The 18637-nt window shown below is 35.5% G+C and overlaps 1 protein-coding gene across 2 annotated transcripts in view; it reads right to left on the reverse strand.

Annotated features, from left to right (window-relative positions):
* MAGI2 (membrane associated guanylate kinase, WW and PDZ domain containing 2) overlaps positions 1–18637 on the reverse strand; it is a 1245024-nt gene that overhangs the window by 293965 nt on the left and 932422 nt on the right. For both annotated transcript variants that reach the window (XM_048212921.2, XM_048212920.2), the window contains exon 7: positions 6826–6883. In XM_048212921.2, coding sequence (XP_048068878.1) covers positions 6826–6883 — 58 coding nt within the window. The remainder of the gene's footprint in view (positions 1–6825; positions 6884–18637) is intronic.

Consider the following 18637-nt stretch of genomic DNA (forward strand, 5'->3'; position numbering starts at 1 on the left):
AATCTCAGATAAGCAGTGGATGAGGGGTGTGCATTCAGATCTTGACTGGATGGTCGTGGTAAGAGGATTGGACTTGGGACTTCATTTTGATTGAATGGATCACAGTTTAAAAATATTTGAGGGGCTCTGGCATAAAGAGTAAAAGAAAGCCATAAGCCCTTGTACCAATCTGTGGTTGAACCACAGTGTAATTTAATAGCCATTGAAATTTATCTAATATCAGTAAGTGGTCCAGAGGAGGTAAATAGAAATCGCCAGTTACGAACTATCAGAAATGCTAGTGTAATGTAAAGAGCACATGCATGGAGCTAGGGTGTGTCCCTCACTTATGACGCTAGATTGCTTGTTTCTTCCAGGCTGAAAGGAATGATGCCACAGATGATGAAATTGGCCTGCTTCAGGGCATGGAAGGTAAAAATGGAAGGCTGTTGACTTAGCACAAAAGAGCTTCCTGTAGTTCAGAAGAAATCAGGTACTCCATATTTATTCTAATACACTTGCTCCTTTTGTTTGACTGTGAAGTGAACTGATTTATGCTTGTTTAATAAATATGAGAAAATATTTTGTAAAGGGTAGACATTTTATATTAATGTAAAAACAGAGCTACTCTACTGAGTGGTCCCTCTTAGCTCTACAGGGCATCAGCCTTCATCAAACTTCAACCTTACTGGCCATTTGTCCTTGGAGGACTCAGTGAAGTCCTAGGGGATTGGTTCCCTCATTTGTAAATGTTGTGACTGTCATTTGGGATAATGGATGTGAAAGTACATTAAAAGTTAAAATAGTGCCTTAAACATTATTATTTCTACTATTACTTTCACAAATCCCCAGCTATATAAGATGACATGTACTATAGATAATTATGACAAAAATAACATCCTTATGGATTACTCTGAAATCTCAACCCTTTTGGAAGCCACAGAAACATCCTGCTCTTCAGTCCTTGCTTTATCATTTCAATGCGCTTATGGGATTATCACTAATTCTAAAGGAACAGCAGTCTTAATGCCATGTGGCATGCTCTTACCATGAGATTAAATTACATATTTCTTAAAAATCAAATAGTTTCCCTTAGAGTTGTTCGCTTTGGGAGGTATGTTGTAATCACGAATGAGCTACAGAGTAATGCCATAAGTCAAGGCCTTATCCATGTTACTGGGAGATAGAAGATAAAAACAACTAACATTTATTGAGCACTTACTATATACCTGTTAACTGCTAAACGCCAGCTGTGGAATGAGACTGCCCGGGTTCAAATTCTAGCTCTATTATTTAGTACTTGTAAAACTATCTGTACCTCAGTTTCTTTATAAAATGGGGATAGCAATACAAATTTTACAGGGTTTGTGTGTGTGTGTGTGTGAGTATTAAATGAGTTAGTATATGTAAAGCACTTAGAATACTAATTGGCATGTGGTAAGTGCAAAATAAAAGGTCTTCCTCTCCTCCCTTCTCTCCCTTCTCTCCCTTCTCTCTCCTTCTCCTCCTTTTCATCCTCCGTCTCCATAACCTGTCTACTGGAGATCTCACAGCTGGGAAGATGCAGGGTTGGCACCGTAACACTCTGCAACCCATACTCCTGGCTACTAAATGACAATAACTGATGTGGCCGCGTGTTATTGACAAGATCTGGAGCTCACCCTAGTATAGAATACCATTGAGCAACTTCACCAACAATGGCATTCCAGTTTAGTACCTTCTATGACATAAATTTGTAAGTCGAGGAAAGGATTTCTTTGTTAAACAACTGTCTAAAAAGCATCAAGAAAAGTTCGCTAGTGTCTGCAGATTGATGGGAAAAGCTGAAAGTTTGAAAAATTAACTTTCACTATCGGAAAAACAATTCTCTAAGAACAAACAGGGTTCAAAAGGGTATTTTTTTTCTGTTTATTTCTAATTAGAAATGTTTTACATTCATGCTGACTTGTAAGAAATTCTAAAGTTAGGAAATTTTCCCGGGAAGATTTAGAAAACTACTTAAAGCCATGAAGGAGAGAAGCATTCTTAGGATAAGATACAGAGCTGAAATCCTCTCTAGCTACTTTCCAACTTGCAACATCATGACGAATGCTCATCATTAACCATGAAATGAACGTGATTTTCCTTTTACATTTAATGTTACATTGAAGATATTATGCGGTATCTTTCAGACTTTCTGGAATTGTACACAAGTAACACTTTATAGTAGCAGATGTGTGACATCACATGAAAAACTTGTAAAACCTTTACATGAGAATCACATCTGTCAGTGCCCACTATCATTTTAACTGTAGTTATATGGTTTGCTTCTCCGTCTGTGCCAGATGAGGCAGCTTTGCATGAAAGCTGTTCCAGGAAATTGTGTCTTCTGGACTAGCTAGTTAAGCAAATTGTGTAACTGCCATTGAAACCAAAATGTACCCAGCAGACATAATTTCACAAAAGAGGAGAAAAAAAACCACATTTGTACAAAAGTCACAGCTGTTCAACTCTACATTTTGCACTTTTTTCATTGAATTTTTCTTTCTTTATGAACAGTGACAGTTACATTTCTAGTTAGCAACTTCAAGACTTCTTAATACATTGCTAAGTGCTGTACTCTCATGGATTTGGTGTCTGTCAGGAAAAATTGGGCTAACTTCTTTCTGTTGCTCCACAGAGTAGAAACTTGGTCCATCTGCCCGTCTGCAGATGAAATAAGGAAAGATGTTGAGTGGGGCTCATTGTTCTCTAAAATGCAGAGCTGGGTGGTTGCCCCTACTGCTCCAACCAGTGCCAACATCCCTATGTTAAGGTCCACCCAGTATGAACCCCTCTTCTTTCAGGCCTTGCAAGTCTTACTACCAGTGGCCATCTTGTCTAGAGTCACTCCCGCGTCACTGGTAATAGAGCGAAAGGCTCAGAATACTTGGGTCAGAAGACAGTCTCCCCAGCTGTGTACAGCACGACCTCCCTTTGTTGGACATCTTTGTGACTGTGAAACTGTACTAGAGGTGGGCCAGAGAGGAGATGTTCTCTAGGGACCCCTCATTCTTAGTGATGAGTCTCAGAGGCTTGTTTACAATACTACAGATTTTGAATGTTAAATTTACCGGGTGATGATTTCGAGCCAGAGTTTGGAGTCTAAGCTCTACAGTCAGAGAGCCTAGGTCTAAATTACAGCCATTCCTCTCAATAACGTGTGATACTGGGTAAGCTACTTAACTTCTTCAGCCAGCATTTCCCTCTCTGTACACTTAAGACAATCTACATCCTTACCGCTATAGTGAGGATTATAAATGTGGCAAAGACTGTCGAGCACTTAGCCTAGTTCATGGCACATACTAAGCCCTCAATAAATGTTAACTATTTTGATGATACGGTAATGATGGTGGTGACGATTTTTCTGACTTCTGAATACATTAAATGTATCATCTTATAACAGAATTATGGCATACAGAGGAAAAGTCGGTTTTGCTGGTCAAAAACAATTCAAGCTGTATAAACACTTTTCTGCTGTTGATTGCTGGAATTCCTATCTGCTTGTCTGGGGTTGACAAGGAGAAGAGGGCATATCAACTATGCAGAGGCACGGGCTCATTTCAACCTGACATGACCTGCTGACGACAGAAGGGCCACGGTGCAACTTCTGCTCCCAGGGGCTAGTCTGTTTGAAGAGAGCGGCTGACTGCTAAGTCAGACTTCCAGTGTCTTAGCACAAGCTTTTTTTGCCACTAGGTGGGAAGGTGGAATGTTTGTCATATTTTGTAATCACGCCTCTAACTGTGTAAGTGAGTGTGGAATTGAACATCAAAAATGATAGCTCTACAGAAAACCCATTGTCTGTCATTATGAATGGACTTAGTGAATCAACATTTTTCTTGACTACAGACTTACAATGAAGACCACCTTGCTTCGTTACATTAACTGAATATTAATATGACAAATTTCTATGATTCCAAGATATTGACATCAATGCTATCACTAAAAGTATAAACAGTGTCCTTATCTAGGCATATTAATTCTTATATTCATGATGTCTATAATGCAAACTTGATATAGAAACTTACCTTAAACTAGACAATTATTGGTTTTCTGTATAATTAACGATAAGAAATTGGTGGCCTTTTTCTAACAAAAATAGTCTATACGCTGAAAGTGACAACCACTATGTTCGCATACGTATTCAAATAGTTTCCACCAACAAGACTACTATTTAGAACTAATATATACCTTGTGAAAATAATAGTGTAATGGAGATACAATTCACATTTTTTTGAACAGTTAAAACAAACTACATAAATAGATATTTTCAGGTAATATGGACAAGTTGTCCTTGTTGTGATGGAAGATATCCCTGATTTCAAGTTATGTTTACATTATATAGAATAAATTGAGATATTTTAATTATTTTGATGAGTTTTTTCCAAAGACGTTTCTGAGCAATATTGGAATATAATTCTACTTAAAATTATCTTTAGGTTTGAATTATCTGTCTCAATTTTCTAGTCCGTCTGATATACCCACACATCTAATTACTGGTGTTAGTATATGTTATGGAATCCTGTAATGGAGAAAAAACCATGACAAGTAGTAGAACTGGATGCAATCTGAAGAAAGTTAAATCTGACTCACTAAGACCCATGTCTATGATGTCATAATCACTTGAAATCTAAAATTATTAAATATGTTAGACTGATTTAATGACATAAGACATGACTGGCTAAATTATGAACAATTTCTCACTATGAAAGTGAATACATGAAAAATGAAGTGGAGAAATGCAGACAGAAATGTAATGTAAGCAAAAACAAAAAAGACAATCATTTGAAGTATAAAAATAATGAGGACAATTATCTTTTAGGGTCACAGTTAAGTGTCCAATTCAATAATTAACTACAAGGGGTCCACCAGCTGCAGCTCTTTACATGAAGAACACACACTTCTATGAAAGAGAAGGTAGGAAGCATTGCTTTCTGATGTGTTGGGTGTCTCACCTCTATGATAGATAATTAAGGAAGTGAAGAAAGGTTTGAGTTAAGTATTATTTTCCACATTGAAGCCAGCCTGAAAGCAGCTGAGAACATGGAAGGAGAATCTGAAGAGTTAGAACTGGGTGGGCGTAGGTAGGACAAATTTGGCCAGTTGCGTATTTTTGTAAATAAAGTTTTATTCGACAATAGCTAATGCCCCTTCATTTAAGTGTTGTCTATGGTTGCTTTCAAGCTACAGTGGCAGAGTTGAATAGTTGTGACAAGGTCATATGGCCCCACAGGATATTTGCTATCTTGCTCTTACTGGAATTTGCTTATATCTGGACTAAAGAAAATTAAAATTCTCATTCAATGAATTCTGCAAGGAAGTGTATTAAACACGAGATCCGGTTTGTCACCTCCCTCAGTTCTCTTTCCTTACATGGAACTACCTTGGATTTCAATTGTAATAGTCTTAGACATAGTACAGCCTGATTCAGTGACTTAAGACTAGCTAGCATTTACTGGAAACCTGTAATGTTGGTACATTTATCCAGAAACTGCAGCTATATTATTATTAAAATATGTGCATTTTAATTGATTAGCAATGTAGGGGGCCCAGGGTGTCTTATAACTATATGCAAGTGATGTCCCTTTATTTTTGCAATTAGCGACACCACCAGGCATTTATTTTACTTTTTGCATTTACTGAGTACCGACCTGACATCAGAGCATTAGCTACTATATATGAAAATTGCATTGGTAAATGAGGTGAATTCACCTTGACTGGAAATGACAGACTGTGGTGCCAAAATTGGGGCTCTTCCAAATGAAGATGGTGGTCAGAGTATCCAAGCTCATGAGAAAGATGAAGGAAGCTCATGAGGAAGCACACAGGTCTTCCTCATCAGTACCTCCCCAGCAAAAAGAAGGGCTTGACACTTAGTAAAACCTCAGTGACTGGATATTGTTAGCAAAACAATTTAGCAATAATGCCATTAATCTCTAACCCTTGACCATCTAGATTATTATTGTTAAACAGAATGTGATTAGAGAAAACAGAGTTAGATCCTAATAAATAATGTGAATACCTTTAGTGTTTCAGTCTCTGCATTTCCTGGGTAGTACACTTTTCATCAGCACTGTGTGGGCTTTGTTATTCACCCAGATGACATTAACAACATTACATAGTAGGAGGAATTAAAAAAATTCTATATCAGAAGTGGGGGTTCTAGAAAAGCAAGCTGCATATTTAACTTTTGGAAATTATGAACATTACTTGATTTTCCTTAATGTGTATATAATTTAATCCCTAATAGAGGCTTTATTTGAAAAAAAAAATAATGGATAGAGGGGATAACTCATATGTTAAGATACATTAAAGCAATGCAACCTTCATTAGATAACATAAAAGTCCAATCTACAGAAAGAATATTATTGATCTGAAATGGCGCCTTAAAAGAGGAAAAAAAAAAAAAAAGATCTGAATTTTATTTCATCCTTCAACTGGAAAGTATGGCTGCTTCATCTAATTGGTTTTGAAATCTAGTTTAATAGAACATCTCTTTTGCACAACTAGTCAGCTCCCAACATTTTGATTGCAAAATGAAGGGCATTTACTTTGATATCTTTAATTATCACTCATTTAGAGGACAGTGTGAAACACTTTTCCAATTGGTGTTTTAGAATCATGAGTCAAAGGAAAAGAATGACAAATTAGCCAGCTGGAGAAGGAAGAGACAGCTAGCTGATGCTGCTAGAGTCTTTGTGGATACTTCAAAGTAAGATGAAAGGGAAGTAAAGGGGCTCCTAGCCACACATTCTCAATAACTGAAATACTAACACAATTTCACCACATATTAATAACAAATTAGTAGGAAACTTAAAGACTTACTCAACATAATAAGTGCCATATATGGGATCATCGATTTTTTCCCAGCCATATGGAAGCTCTGAAAAATAAAGAATTATTTCTTTCAGTAAAGAAGCAACAGATATCACAATTTCTAATAAGAAGTAATACAATTTAATTGTTCACGGATTGCAGAAGTAGTCTACCAAAGTGGAATAAAGCATTCAGAGTCAGCACCAAATTTCTGACGCATATTGTAGGAACTATAAGAAGCACTGACTTAAAAATTGGCAGTTAAAACACAGAGCTCTCTTCTCTGCAGATACACCGCTGGGTCTAGCTGTTTATCCCATGCCAAGCGGTAGGATGGCACGTCCTCGTGTTATCACCACTCAAGGCAGTACAGAAGGCAAATTGCTTTCCTGATAGTGCATACAGTTTTCTTATTTATTTGTATTGTTAAAAGGAGTATTTCAGGATAAAGATCATATTGTCAAAATACATTTCCGAGGATTGTAAACTGTTTCTGATGACTGAAACAAAGGCATTATAAATTCTCAATTGACATCCCACGATTCAAGATGGTTAGCTTGCTGTTTTCTCCACATGGGTCAGAATTTGAATGCTGCCAATATACTCTCTGGGCATATTTTTTAATAAAGTCTAAAATTTTAAACCTATTTTCCTTGGCAATATGGTTCATATTTTCCATTCTTCACGGCTAATTTTCATACATACACATTTAAAATATCAGCAATACTGTAAATGCTTCTACTTTAAAGGCAAAAACATGCTATTTGAAAACAAAGCTTTGCTTTATGATACTGTTTTCCAAATACACTGAGCCTTTATAATTATTAACTCCCATAAATATGATGGATATTATATTTTTCTTCATAGATATTAATTATGTATAGAGAGAGAACTTGGAATCTAAGTCAGATATATTGGCATGCTTTAAATGATATATTTAAATGAAATTTAAAATTTTATTATTGTAGTAATAACACATGTTCACTATAGACAAGGCACAGTTATAAAAAGAAAATTAGGAACATCTGCAATGTTGCCATCCAGAGATAACCACTGTTAATATTTCGGTGAATATCCTTTGAATATTTTTAGACATAGATAAATACAAATAATTTTTTAAGAAGTTAGATCATACAGTGCATATTGTTTTTGTAGCCTGATATTTCTACTAATAAGATACCAAAGGCATCTTCAACGTGAATGAGCATTACTGTACAGTATCACTTAAAATCAGCACAGCAGTGCGCTGTGGTGTGGCTGGAGCCTGCATGACCCCACCTCATCTGTCACTGAATATTTGAGACTTTCCAGTTTTTACCTGTTATATACCATCTGTTGGACTTACTAAAACCTAAATCTTTCATCATTTTCCTAATACTTTAGTAATAATAAATTCCTAGAAGTGAATTCTGGAGTAAAGGGCATATACCCTTTTATGACTTTTGATATAAACTGCCAGATTATCACTGTCCCACTTGCAAAATAGAACAGTTTGTAATCTCACTGGGCGTTTCGGAATAACTTTGTTTTTCTGTACTGTCAAATTAAATGCAGGTCTGCAGTTCTCCATCCAAAACTTTTGGGTACAGTTAGGTTTGGGAATTAAGAATTTTTCTGATTTTCAGAAGTTAACATGATGCAAATGCCTCTATCCCATAACCCTCCGAGCAGAGTCTGTGGAAGCAGTTCATAATCAAACACACAAGTATTTATGCAACCAAAATTATGTGATCTGTACTAAAAGGCACAAATAAGGAGTGCTTCATATCAGGTAGCACCGTTTTGCTTCCAGAGTGTCCAAGTCAGGTTACATTTTGCTGCCAAATGAGTTACAGAAGGCAGTTTTTAGAGCTTTTGAATTTTTGGATATTCAGATAGAGTACTATAGTATCACATTTTAAAAACGAACCAAATTGATTTTAAAATGGCAGCTTGTCGTTGTGTTAAGTTACCTTTCTTGGATTGCTAGGTAGTTCAAACATTTTTTATGTTTATCCTCAGGCAATTATTTTTCTTTTGTAACTTTCTCATTTTTTAAAGTCAATTCATAAGAGTTCTTTACTTATAAAGGATATTAATCCCTAATCACATGCTGCATATATGTTTTTAAGTTTGTTTAGATTTAATTTTGTTGAACATTTTAACACAGATTTTTTTTTTAAGACTTTATTTATTCATTTGAGACAGAGAGATACAGAAAGAGAGAGCATTAACAGGGGGAGAGGCAGAGGGAGAAGCAGACTCCCTGCTGAGCCAGGAGCCAGACATGGGGCTTGATCCTAGGACCCTGGGATCATGACCTGAGCTGAAGGCAGATGCTTAACCATCTGAGCCACCCAGGTGCCCCAACACAGATGTCTTAAATTTTATTTGGTAAATTTCTCAGTGTTTCCCTGTATGGCTCTGTCATTGGAGCCTAGCTTAAATACTGAAGATATTTTTCTAGTGTTTCTTTTTTGTTTGTTTGTTTTAACATGAAGTCTAGGCTATGACTTTATTTTTCTTGCATTAGTCATGTCTTAATAAACATACAATACCTTAAGAATTTTTTCTTTCAAAATGATAATAACAGTATTACTGAATATTTACTATGATCAAGGTACTGATGAGCTTTCCATGTGTTAACTCATTTACCCTAACAGCAACTCGGAATCTAAAATCCTTATATTCTGCTTTCAGTGATCTTAACCAATTTAGATATCAATTTAGACACTCTGTCTAGCACAGCATAAACAACACTTAATTTAGATTAAGGATAATAACAGTCCAGATGGTTTCCACCAAATCCCCCAAGCTGTTGGAGAATTTGGCTATTAAAAAGAAGAATCCATTTGACAGATATCTGCTGAGGGCCCTTTATAAGCAGCTAAAGTAAAAGAATATACAGAAGATAGCAACTGATATTATGACTATTTATTATTAATATGGCTGAATACATGGATTCATCGTTGTAACAGGTTTAATATCATCTCACGAATATAATAATATGTAAAATAATCACATTAATATATAGCTAACATGGTTAATTTTATTGTGACTAGTCCTGTGTCTTTTTTTTTTTTTTTTTTAAGTCCGGTGTCTTAATGGTATTGTTAAATGGAAATATTTCATGGTCAAATTTTTAAAATTACATTTTATAATGTAAACTATTTCTTCACTTATTCCTCATCTTTGATGCTTTGAGTAAATTACTAATTCTAAGCAATGCATCGCAAAAGTACAGTCAATTGATTCTTTATCTTTGTAGATTTGCAAAGCAAACTATTTGTTTAGCATCCTGCCCTACTTGACACCACAAAGTATTCATCAGAATTTAGGGGGAATCTGATCTGCTTTGCCTTACATATCAATATATTTTGTTTGTTTGCTTGCTTGTTCCACATTTCCAAAATAAATTATTAATTCATTCCAAAACAAAATACACACTGTAAACATTTATACTCTAAGTATTAAATACTTCAAGCATTTTCACTATTAGTGATCCATGACTCACATTTTTGGGGGGAGGAGAAAGTAATTTTTATTAAACATTTTATTTCAGATATATGAATTGCAATCTTATTTTTTTATGTTTTCTACTACATTTGGCCCAAGGTGAGAAGAGACAGAAAAACATAGTGAGAGCTAAATGCTATGTGCCAGGTATTGTTTCAGGTACACTATGAAAAAACAAATCACTTAATCCTCAAAATTGACTTGACTTGACTTAATCCTCAAAATTTACAAGATGAGGAAATAGAGGTACCAAGAGGTTCTAACAGTTAATGGGTCAATTTTTAAACTCCTATGTCTGAATTCAGAGCCTGCATTTTAATTACTTTATTAACTTATTAATTTTTCATTTATTTATTTTGGGACAAGATGATACATTGTAGCTCTAACCTTCTGTTATAAAGAGCTGTTATTCATTTCATTTTAAATATCTGCAAGGAATTAATGGATGAATGTTACAAGAAACCAGTAATAGATACACACATCAGTTCATTTGTAAATGTGGCAGAATGGGTATACAAATCTACAATCAATTAATAAAATGCTGTGTGTGTGTGCACTTGTGTGTATCTTTAATGATGTTTTCTTGAGTAGCGAAGAAAGGTAAAGACTAGAATGTTCATGAAAAACCACAAGTTTTTCTTCACTCATAAGAAGGCAAGCCATAAAATAAACTTAAGATTATAAGCTGAATAGTATATACCTAGATGATAAAAAGCTAAGAAAGTTAAGAATCATTTTTCACTGTGAAAATGAACTATTTGGACTTGAATTAGTTTTTAAAAACCAATTGCTTCTATTTAAAATTAAGCTAACAACTGAGAAAAAGAATTTCCAGTTTTGTACTATTTGCTCAATTAGGCAAGCATGTAGCTTGGAGCTCTTGGGTCCTGGGTTATTTAGAGAATGGTATTCAACAATACCTGACACATTTGAGGATGATTAAGGTCACACTAATGAAAGAATAACATATACTGTGCAAGAGGGGAAAATAACACTTGAGATCAACAAGGTTAATGCTGCATTAAAAACTATTTTAATTGAGATTTTCTTCAGGCCATGGAACCATGGAGCAAATTCAGTGATTAAATATTCCTATCATGAGCCACTCTGCAAAAGTCTGTGTTACTGTCAAGATTAACTTGTAGTCAGTCCAGACTGTAAGAGGATCAAAAGATAAAAGAGGCATCCAGCTATGCCTGGACTCTGGCACAGCCACCAGGCTATATTTTTTTACTTATTTGCTCTTTCCAATTTATGTATTTGTTTGTTTCTGTTTGTTATGTCCATTTCCAATGCCTAAAACCAAGACTCCTTTATGCGAGCTCATGAGAAGCAGTTTTCAGGCTGCAACTGGGAAACTTGCAGAATCCAAGGACAGTATTTCTTTTGGAAATGGGACCTGAATACTGTACTGTGAGAAATCTAGCATACACTACCTTAGGATATCTCAGAAAGATCCTTTTTGTCTCACTCAGTTTTTTGAACTAAGCCGCTTTTCTCTGTTTTTCTGTTTTTCCTTCAGTTCCATTTCATTGTGTACTTCTTCTTTCTTTTCTACTGATTGTTTACTTCTGTTTGCTCATCTTGCCTATGACCTGGAATGGCCGCCCCATATGTGACTCTATGTTACTTTTTATCTCAGGCACTGATAATGCTGCTTTGATCTCTGAGCTTCTCAATTCTGTGACCTATTTCCCCAAAGGATTCATGAATCCAGCTCATATTCTTCAAAACAGATTCAAGTTACTTGACCTGGGAGATCAAGGTAATGGTTGCCCTCAGGTCAAGAATCCACTCACAGAATAATCGGCTACGGCTGGCAGCTGTGCCCTTTTGGTAGCTACAGAGCCACATCTGGCAAAGTCAAATAGAGGGACATGCTGTAAGAGAACTGGTCAGTACTCTTCAAAAGTGTCAAGGTCATGAAATAGAAAAACAGCCTGAGGTTTCGTCACAGTATGAAGGAAACTATTGAGACAGGGAAACTAAATGCATTGTAGGATCAGGTCCTGGACCAGAAAAAGGACATTAATGGGACAACTGGCAAAATTCAAGTAAGGTTTATAGATTAGTTAATACTCTATATGAATTTTAATTTCCCAGCTTCAGTAATTGCACTTACAAAAGATGTTAACTTTAGGGGAAGCTGGGTGAGAGGTACATGGAAACACTGTAGTATTTTTGCAATTTTTTTTGAAGTCTGAAATACTTTCAAAATGAACATGGAAAAAAGCTATGTACCAACTCTCCATATCAAGTAGATGACTTCTACTTACACTTCATTAATATTCCATCCAATATGTGTAACACCGAACTCATTTGAATAACGTTAATTTTTTAAACAAAATGAGAATGTAGGATTTTGTATTTATTTCTTCTTTTATATTATGTGGAATTTTTCCAACAGACAATTTCAAGAGACTTTTAATTTTGCTATTTTACTCTGGTTCTGTTTTTTTCCTGTTGCCTATCTTTCTGCTTCCTGGAGACACTAGGTAAATACATTTATGTTTAAGTCTTACTGCATCTCGAATCTTGGAAAATACAGATTCAATAATATGGCTCAAAGTCAGGCTTTCTTCCTTTTGCGGGGGGCACTGTCTTGTATGAGCCACAGCATGGGTTATGTTAACTCAATAAGGTTGTGTGGAGGCCCATCCTGGTGGGCAGCTTAAAATTCTCTCCAAAGCCAGAAAGGCAGATGAATTTAGGAAGCATACAAAGTACTAAAATACTGGAAACAAGGACAGAGACTAGAATGAGAAACCATCTTCTTTAACCCTATATTATTTTTTTGTACTAACTTCTTAAAAATTTAGACTCTTGCTATTGTGTTTTAGAGGTAATGGCATTACAACAGAACATAAGAAACATACAAAGTTTCCCTAGTTCAAATAATCTCAAGTATAGTATACAATGTGGTAATAGCTAATACTCACAGCAAAATCTTTTCCTCCAATCTTTATTAGATTTTTGCAGTACACAAATTAGGAAATATAATTAAATTTTTCTGGAAAAGTTAATCATAACTTGTTTCCAAGTAGTTCTTAGGAGTTTTAGTAGTCATTAGGAGTATGAGTGAGTTTATACGAGAGTCCTTAGTACGAATTTTTATTAGAAAAAAGGAAGATATTCAACATAGTACTAGAAGTCCTTGCAACAGCAATCAGACAACAAAAAGGGATAAAAGGTATCCAAATCGGCAAAGAAGAAGTCAAACTGTCTCTCTTCGCAGATGACATGATACTCTATATGGAAAACCCAAAAGAATCCACTCCCAAACTATCAGAAGTTATAGAGCAATTCAGTAATGTGGCGGGATACAAAATCAATGCTCAGAAATCACTTGCATTTCTATACACGAATAATGAGACCGAAGAAAGAGAAATTAGGGAATCCATCCCATTTACAATAGCACCAAAAACCATACGTTACCTTGGAATTAACTTAACCAGAGACGTAAAGGATCTATATTCTAGAAACTATAAATCACTCTTGAAAGACATTGAGGAAGACACAAAAAGATGGAAAGATATTCCATGCTCATGGATCGGAAGAATTAACATAGCTAAAATGTCCACGCTACCCAGAGCAATCTACACTTTCAATGCTATCCCGATCAAAATACCGAGGAAATTTTTCAAGGAACTGGAACAAATAGCCCTTACATTTGTATGGAACCAGAAAAGGCCCCGAATCGCCAAGGAATTGTTGAAAAGGAAAAACAAAGCTGGGGGCATCACAATGCCAGATTTCGAGCTGTACTACAAAGCTGTGATCACAAAGACAGCATGGTACTGGCACAAAAACAGACACATAGACCAATGGAACAGAATAGAGAACCCAGAAATGGACCCTCGGCTCTTTGAGCAAGTAATCTTTGATAAAGCAGGAAAAAACATCCAGTGGAAAAAAGACAGTCTCTTCAATAAATGGTGCTGGGAAAATTGGACAGCTACATGCAAAAGAATGAAACTTGACCACTCTCTCACACCATACACAAAGATAAACTCCAAATGGATGAAAGACCTCGATGTGAGACAGGAATCCATCAAAATCCTGGAGGACAACATAGGCAACAACCTCTATGACATCGGCCAAAGCAAACTTTTTCATGACACATCTCCAAAGGCAAGAGAAACAAAAGATAAAATGAACATGTGGGACTTCATCAAGATAAAAAGCTTCTGCACAGCCAAGGAAACAATCAAAAAAACTAAGAGGCAGCCCACGGAATGGGAGAATATATTTGCAAATGATGCTACAGATAAAAGACTGGCATCCAAGATCTACAAAGAACTTCTCAAACTCAATACGCAAGAAACAAATAAATCATAAAATGGGCAGAAGATATGAACAGACACTTTTCCAATGAAGACATACAAATGGCTAACAGACACATGAAAAAATGTTCAAAATCATTAGCCATCAGGGAGATTCAAATGGAAACCACACTAAGATACCACCTTATGCCACTTAGAATGGCAAAAATCAACAAGGCAGGAAACAGCAATTGCTGGAGAGGATGTAGAGAAAGGGGATCCCTCCTACATTGTTGGTGGGAATGCAGGTTGGTGCAGCCACTCTGGAAAACAGTGTGGAGGTCCCTTAAAAAGTTAAAAATTGAGCTACCCTATGACCCAGCCATTGCAATACTGGGTATTTACCCCAAAGATACAGACGTAGTGAAGAGAAGGGCCATATGCACCCCAATGTTCATTCATAGCAGCATTATCCACAATAGCTAAATCGTGGAAGGAACCGAGATGCCCTTCAACAGATGACTGGATTAAGAAGTTGTGGTCCATATATACAATGGAATATTACTCAGCTATCAGAAAGAACGAGTTCTCAACATTTGCTGCAACATGGACGGCACTGGAGGAGATAATGCTAAGTGAAATAAGTCAAGCAGAGAAAGACAATTATCATATGATTTCTCTCATCTATGGAACATAAGAACTAGGAAGATCGGTAGGGGAAGAAAGGGATAAAGAAAGGTGGGTAATCAGAAGGGGGAGTGAAGCATGGGAGACTATGGACTCTGAGAAACAAACCGAGGGCTTCAGAGGGGAGGGGGTGGGGGAATGGGATAGACTGGTGATGGGTAGTAAGGAGGGCACATATTGCATGGTGCACTGGGTGTTATACGCAACTAATGAATCATCGAACCTTGCATCAGAAACCAGGGATGTACTGTATGCTGACTAACATAATGTAATAAAAAAACATTAAAAAAAAGAAAAAAGGAAGAGAAGAATACTGTGCAAGAATAAAATACACAAAAGATGACTAATAAACTATTACGTTTTCATCTCTTCTTTTCCTGTATTCAAAAATGAATTTGTAATTATAAAAGCAAATCCTGAAAACATTCTAATTTTTAACAAAATCCATTCAATACTGACAGATGAAGAAATGCGCACTCAATAATGTTCTGGGCATTCAAGGGCCCTTTCCGACGTGGAAAAAAGCTAGCAAATATAGATGTGAACTTTTGCAATGCTAACTTAAAGATGGCAGGGTACTGTAACCATTTGAGATGGTGACAAGAAGTGGTGGCTGGAAGGAATGGCACAAGAAAAGGATACTGCCTGGTAAAGTAAAGACTCAGAAAAAGTCATATTTGGCTTAAGTTTGCAAGCTTCACTTGAAGGTCAAAACGTGATGAACCTAGTGTTTTTCTTTAAATTACTAGAGCTCTGGAGAAAGGTCTGGCTATAAAGTAAGATCTGGAAAGCAAATACGTGCCAAGAACTTTGAAATATACAACTCCAGTTTCCTCTTAACCTGTTTAAGTCTATGCTAATCCATCCATTGATCTATCTATTTCTCATCATTAGCCACTTCAAATTATTTATTGAAGCATACTGGACTCCTATACCGTAAAGGCTGACATGTAAATTTCAACCTCTCTGCATGCCCTGAAAAGCCATAAATATCCACAAAGAGAGCAATAAAACCATCCATAATGCATACCTACAACATCATTAGGAGAAAGAAAATACAATGAACTCAAAAGTTATATATAAGTACAGACATAAATGCCCCAAACCATCAGAGTCAGCTCAGGAGCCCCTTCTAGATCAGAAAGGTGGAGAGTATGCAGAAAAAAGGAGAGGGCACCAGGAGTTGGGAGTGGAAAAACAGACAAAATCACCCTCAGAAAGATTCCTCTCCTGAGTGGGGAAATGCTGACAGCAGATCTGGTTGAACAGAACATAGCTACTATGAGGTTGAATGCAAGGACTTTGGAAGTGAGCAGAATGAGAAGTCTTGAGAAGGCTCTGCTTAAGAAGAAGAGGGGGCTGATGTCAGTGGAGGAAATGGCTCTTAGAAATTTGGTTATGATAAGAAAGAAGCATGAAGTAAAAATTAAGCATCTGCAGAAACAAAACAGAATTCTAGGACCATAAGACATACAAAGCACTCTCTCATGAAAAAAAAAAAAAAAAAAAAAAAAAGATGTCATTCACTAAAGAATCAGTACTTCACAAAAGAAACAGAAGAGGGTGCTCCTGAACTAGGCATGTAGTCCCTCACCAAAATCCTTTATTTTTGCTTATATAAAACTGTTAGTGCTGGTCTATGAGAAAAAAAAGTTCGAAATCAATAGAAAATAGCAGATAATATTCATACTTTAAGAAATCAGAAGTAAGAGTCATAGTAATACAGCTAATGTAAATTCACTCTCCTCCATCAAAAGAAAACAAAACCACAAATGAGAAAAATTGTAAAGAATCTCAAGATATTTTGAAACAAGCTCTATAAACACAGAAAAACTTTTGAATCAAAAATTTAAAAGCTCTGAACAGACAAAAAGCATAAAGACAGAGTTGACCAAAATCAGAAAATAAATTTTTAAAAAAATATTATTTGAAATTAAAACTAAATTATAAGCTGCCCAAGAGAAAATAGATTCTATTGAAAATATAATAGGGATCATTGAGGAAAGACATGACAATAATGAAGAGAACAAAATGAAATACACAAAAGGTAAAAAGAATCAGAAAGTAATCATTAATATAGAGGATAAAGATAATCCAGTATATGTATAATTGGAATACATGAAGAAGAAGAAAATAATAGAACTAATACTTGAAACTATAATCCAGAAATAAAATAACTTTATCTATTGAAATGGCTTCCCATGTACTTCAAACATTGTCCCAGAAGAGTCAATTTCTATATATACCAGTAAGCCATTAGACTTAAAAGACTGAGGAAAAACTGGCTAAAAGATAAATTCCTTACAATGGGGAAAAAAATCAAGATGATATCACATTTCAGGAACAATATACACAGCTAGACAATAGTGAAGCAGCATTGCAAAGAATCTCAAACAGTGAGCCAAATTTTATATCCAGCCAATCTATCTTTCAAGTATCAACACATACACACACACACACACACACACACACACACACACACACGCATGAGTTTACAATATGCAAAAATTCAGGGGAGTACTGTATCCAAGAAAACTTCCTGAGGTACCTACTTAATTAAACCAACCTTAATTTAACCAAGAGATGAGTAGAGAAAAGGACTAATAGTAATCATTCAATATATTTGTCAATATCAATGTAGAACAAAGGTGGGAACAAGGATTAATTGTTGCTTTGATAATAGGTGGGAATCAGAATACCACTTAAAGCCAGCAAGTGAACAAGGGCTTTATAAAAGGTATCAGTATAAAGGTAAACATTAGAACACAAATACAGGCTGTTCTAAATACCAAAACAAAGAAAACCCCAAAGAAAACAGACTACACAGAGAAAAAAACCACAATCAATAGAACATGATATGGTCAATAAATATAACAAAAAATAATAAGACAGATAAAATATAGAAATGAATGCAAATTACTTCTCTTAAATTTTTCTTATTAGCTCATAAAGAAAAACCCCACTCTGTGCTGTAAAGACTAGATATATTTAAACAAAATAACTCTAGGTTCATTACTTTATAACCATAAAGGTCACAATTCATAACGAAAATACAATAGTAAGTATTTGTATGATAAATAATACAAACCACCTTTATAAAACAGTAACTATAGGAGTTGTGAGAAGAAATAGAAATACATTAATGACAAATATTTAAGACTGCTCCCAGCTGACGATAGGTCAAACTGACAAAATGACAGATATAGAAGAACTACTAAATGTAGTATAATTAAGTAGGCAAATCTTTTAGTTCTCCCCCATCTCTTTTTCTAGTTTTATACCTCACAATAGAGAATATATATTCTTCTCAAGTACGCACAGAACAGTCTCTAAAATTGTCTACATATTACATTACAAAACGTCTTAAGTTCCACAAA

This window comes from Ursus arctos, unplaced genomic scaffold (genome assembly GCF_023065955.2).
Source record: "Ursus arctos isolate Adak ecotype North America unplaced genomic scaffold, UrsArc2.0 scaffold_3, whole genome shotgun sequence".
Classification (NCBI taxonomy): domain Eukaryota; kingdom Metazoa; phylum Chordata; class Mammalia; order Carnivora; family Ursidae; genus Ursus; species Ursus arctos.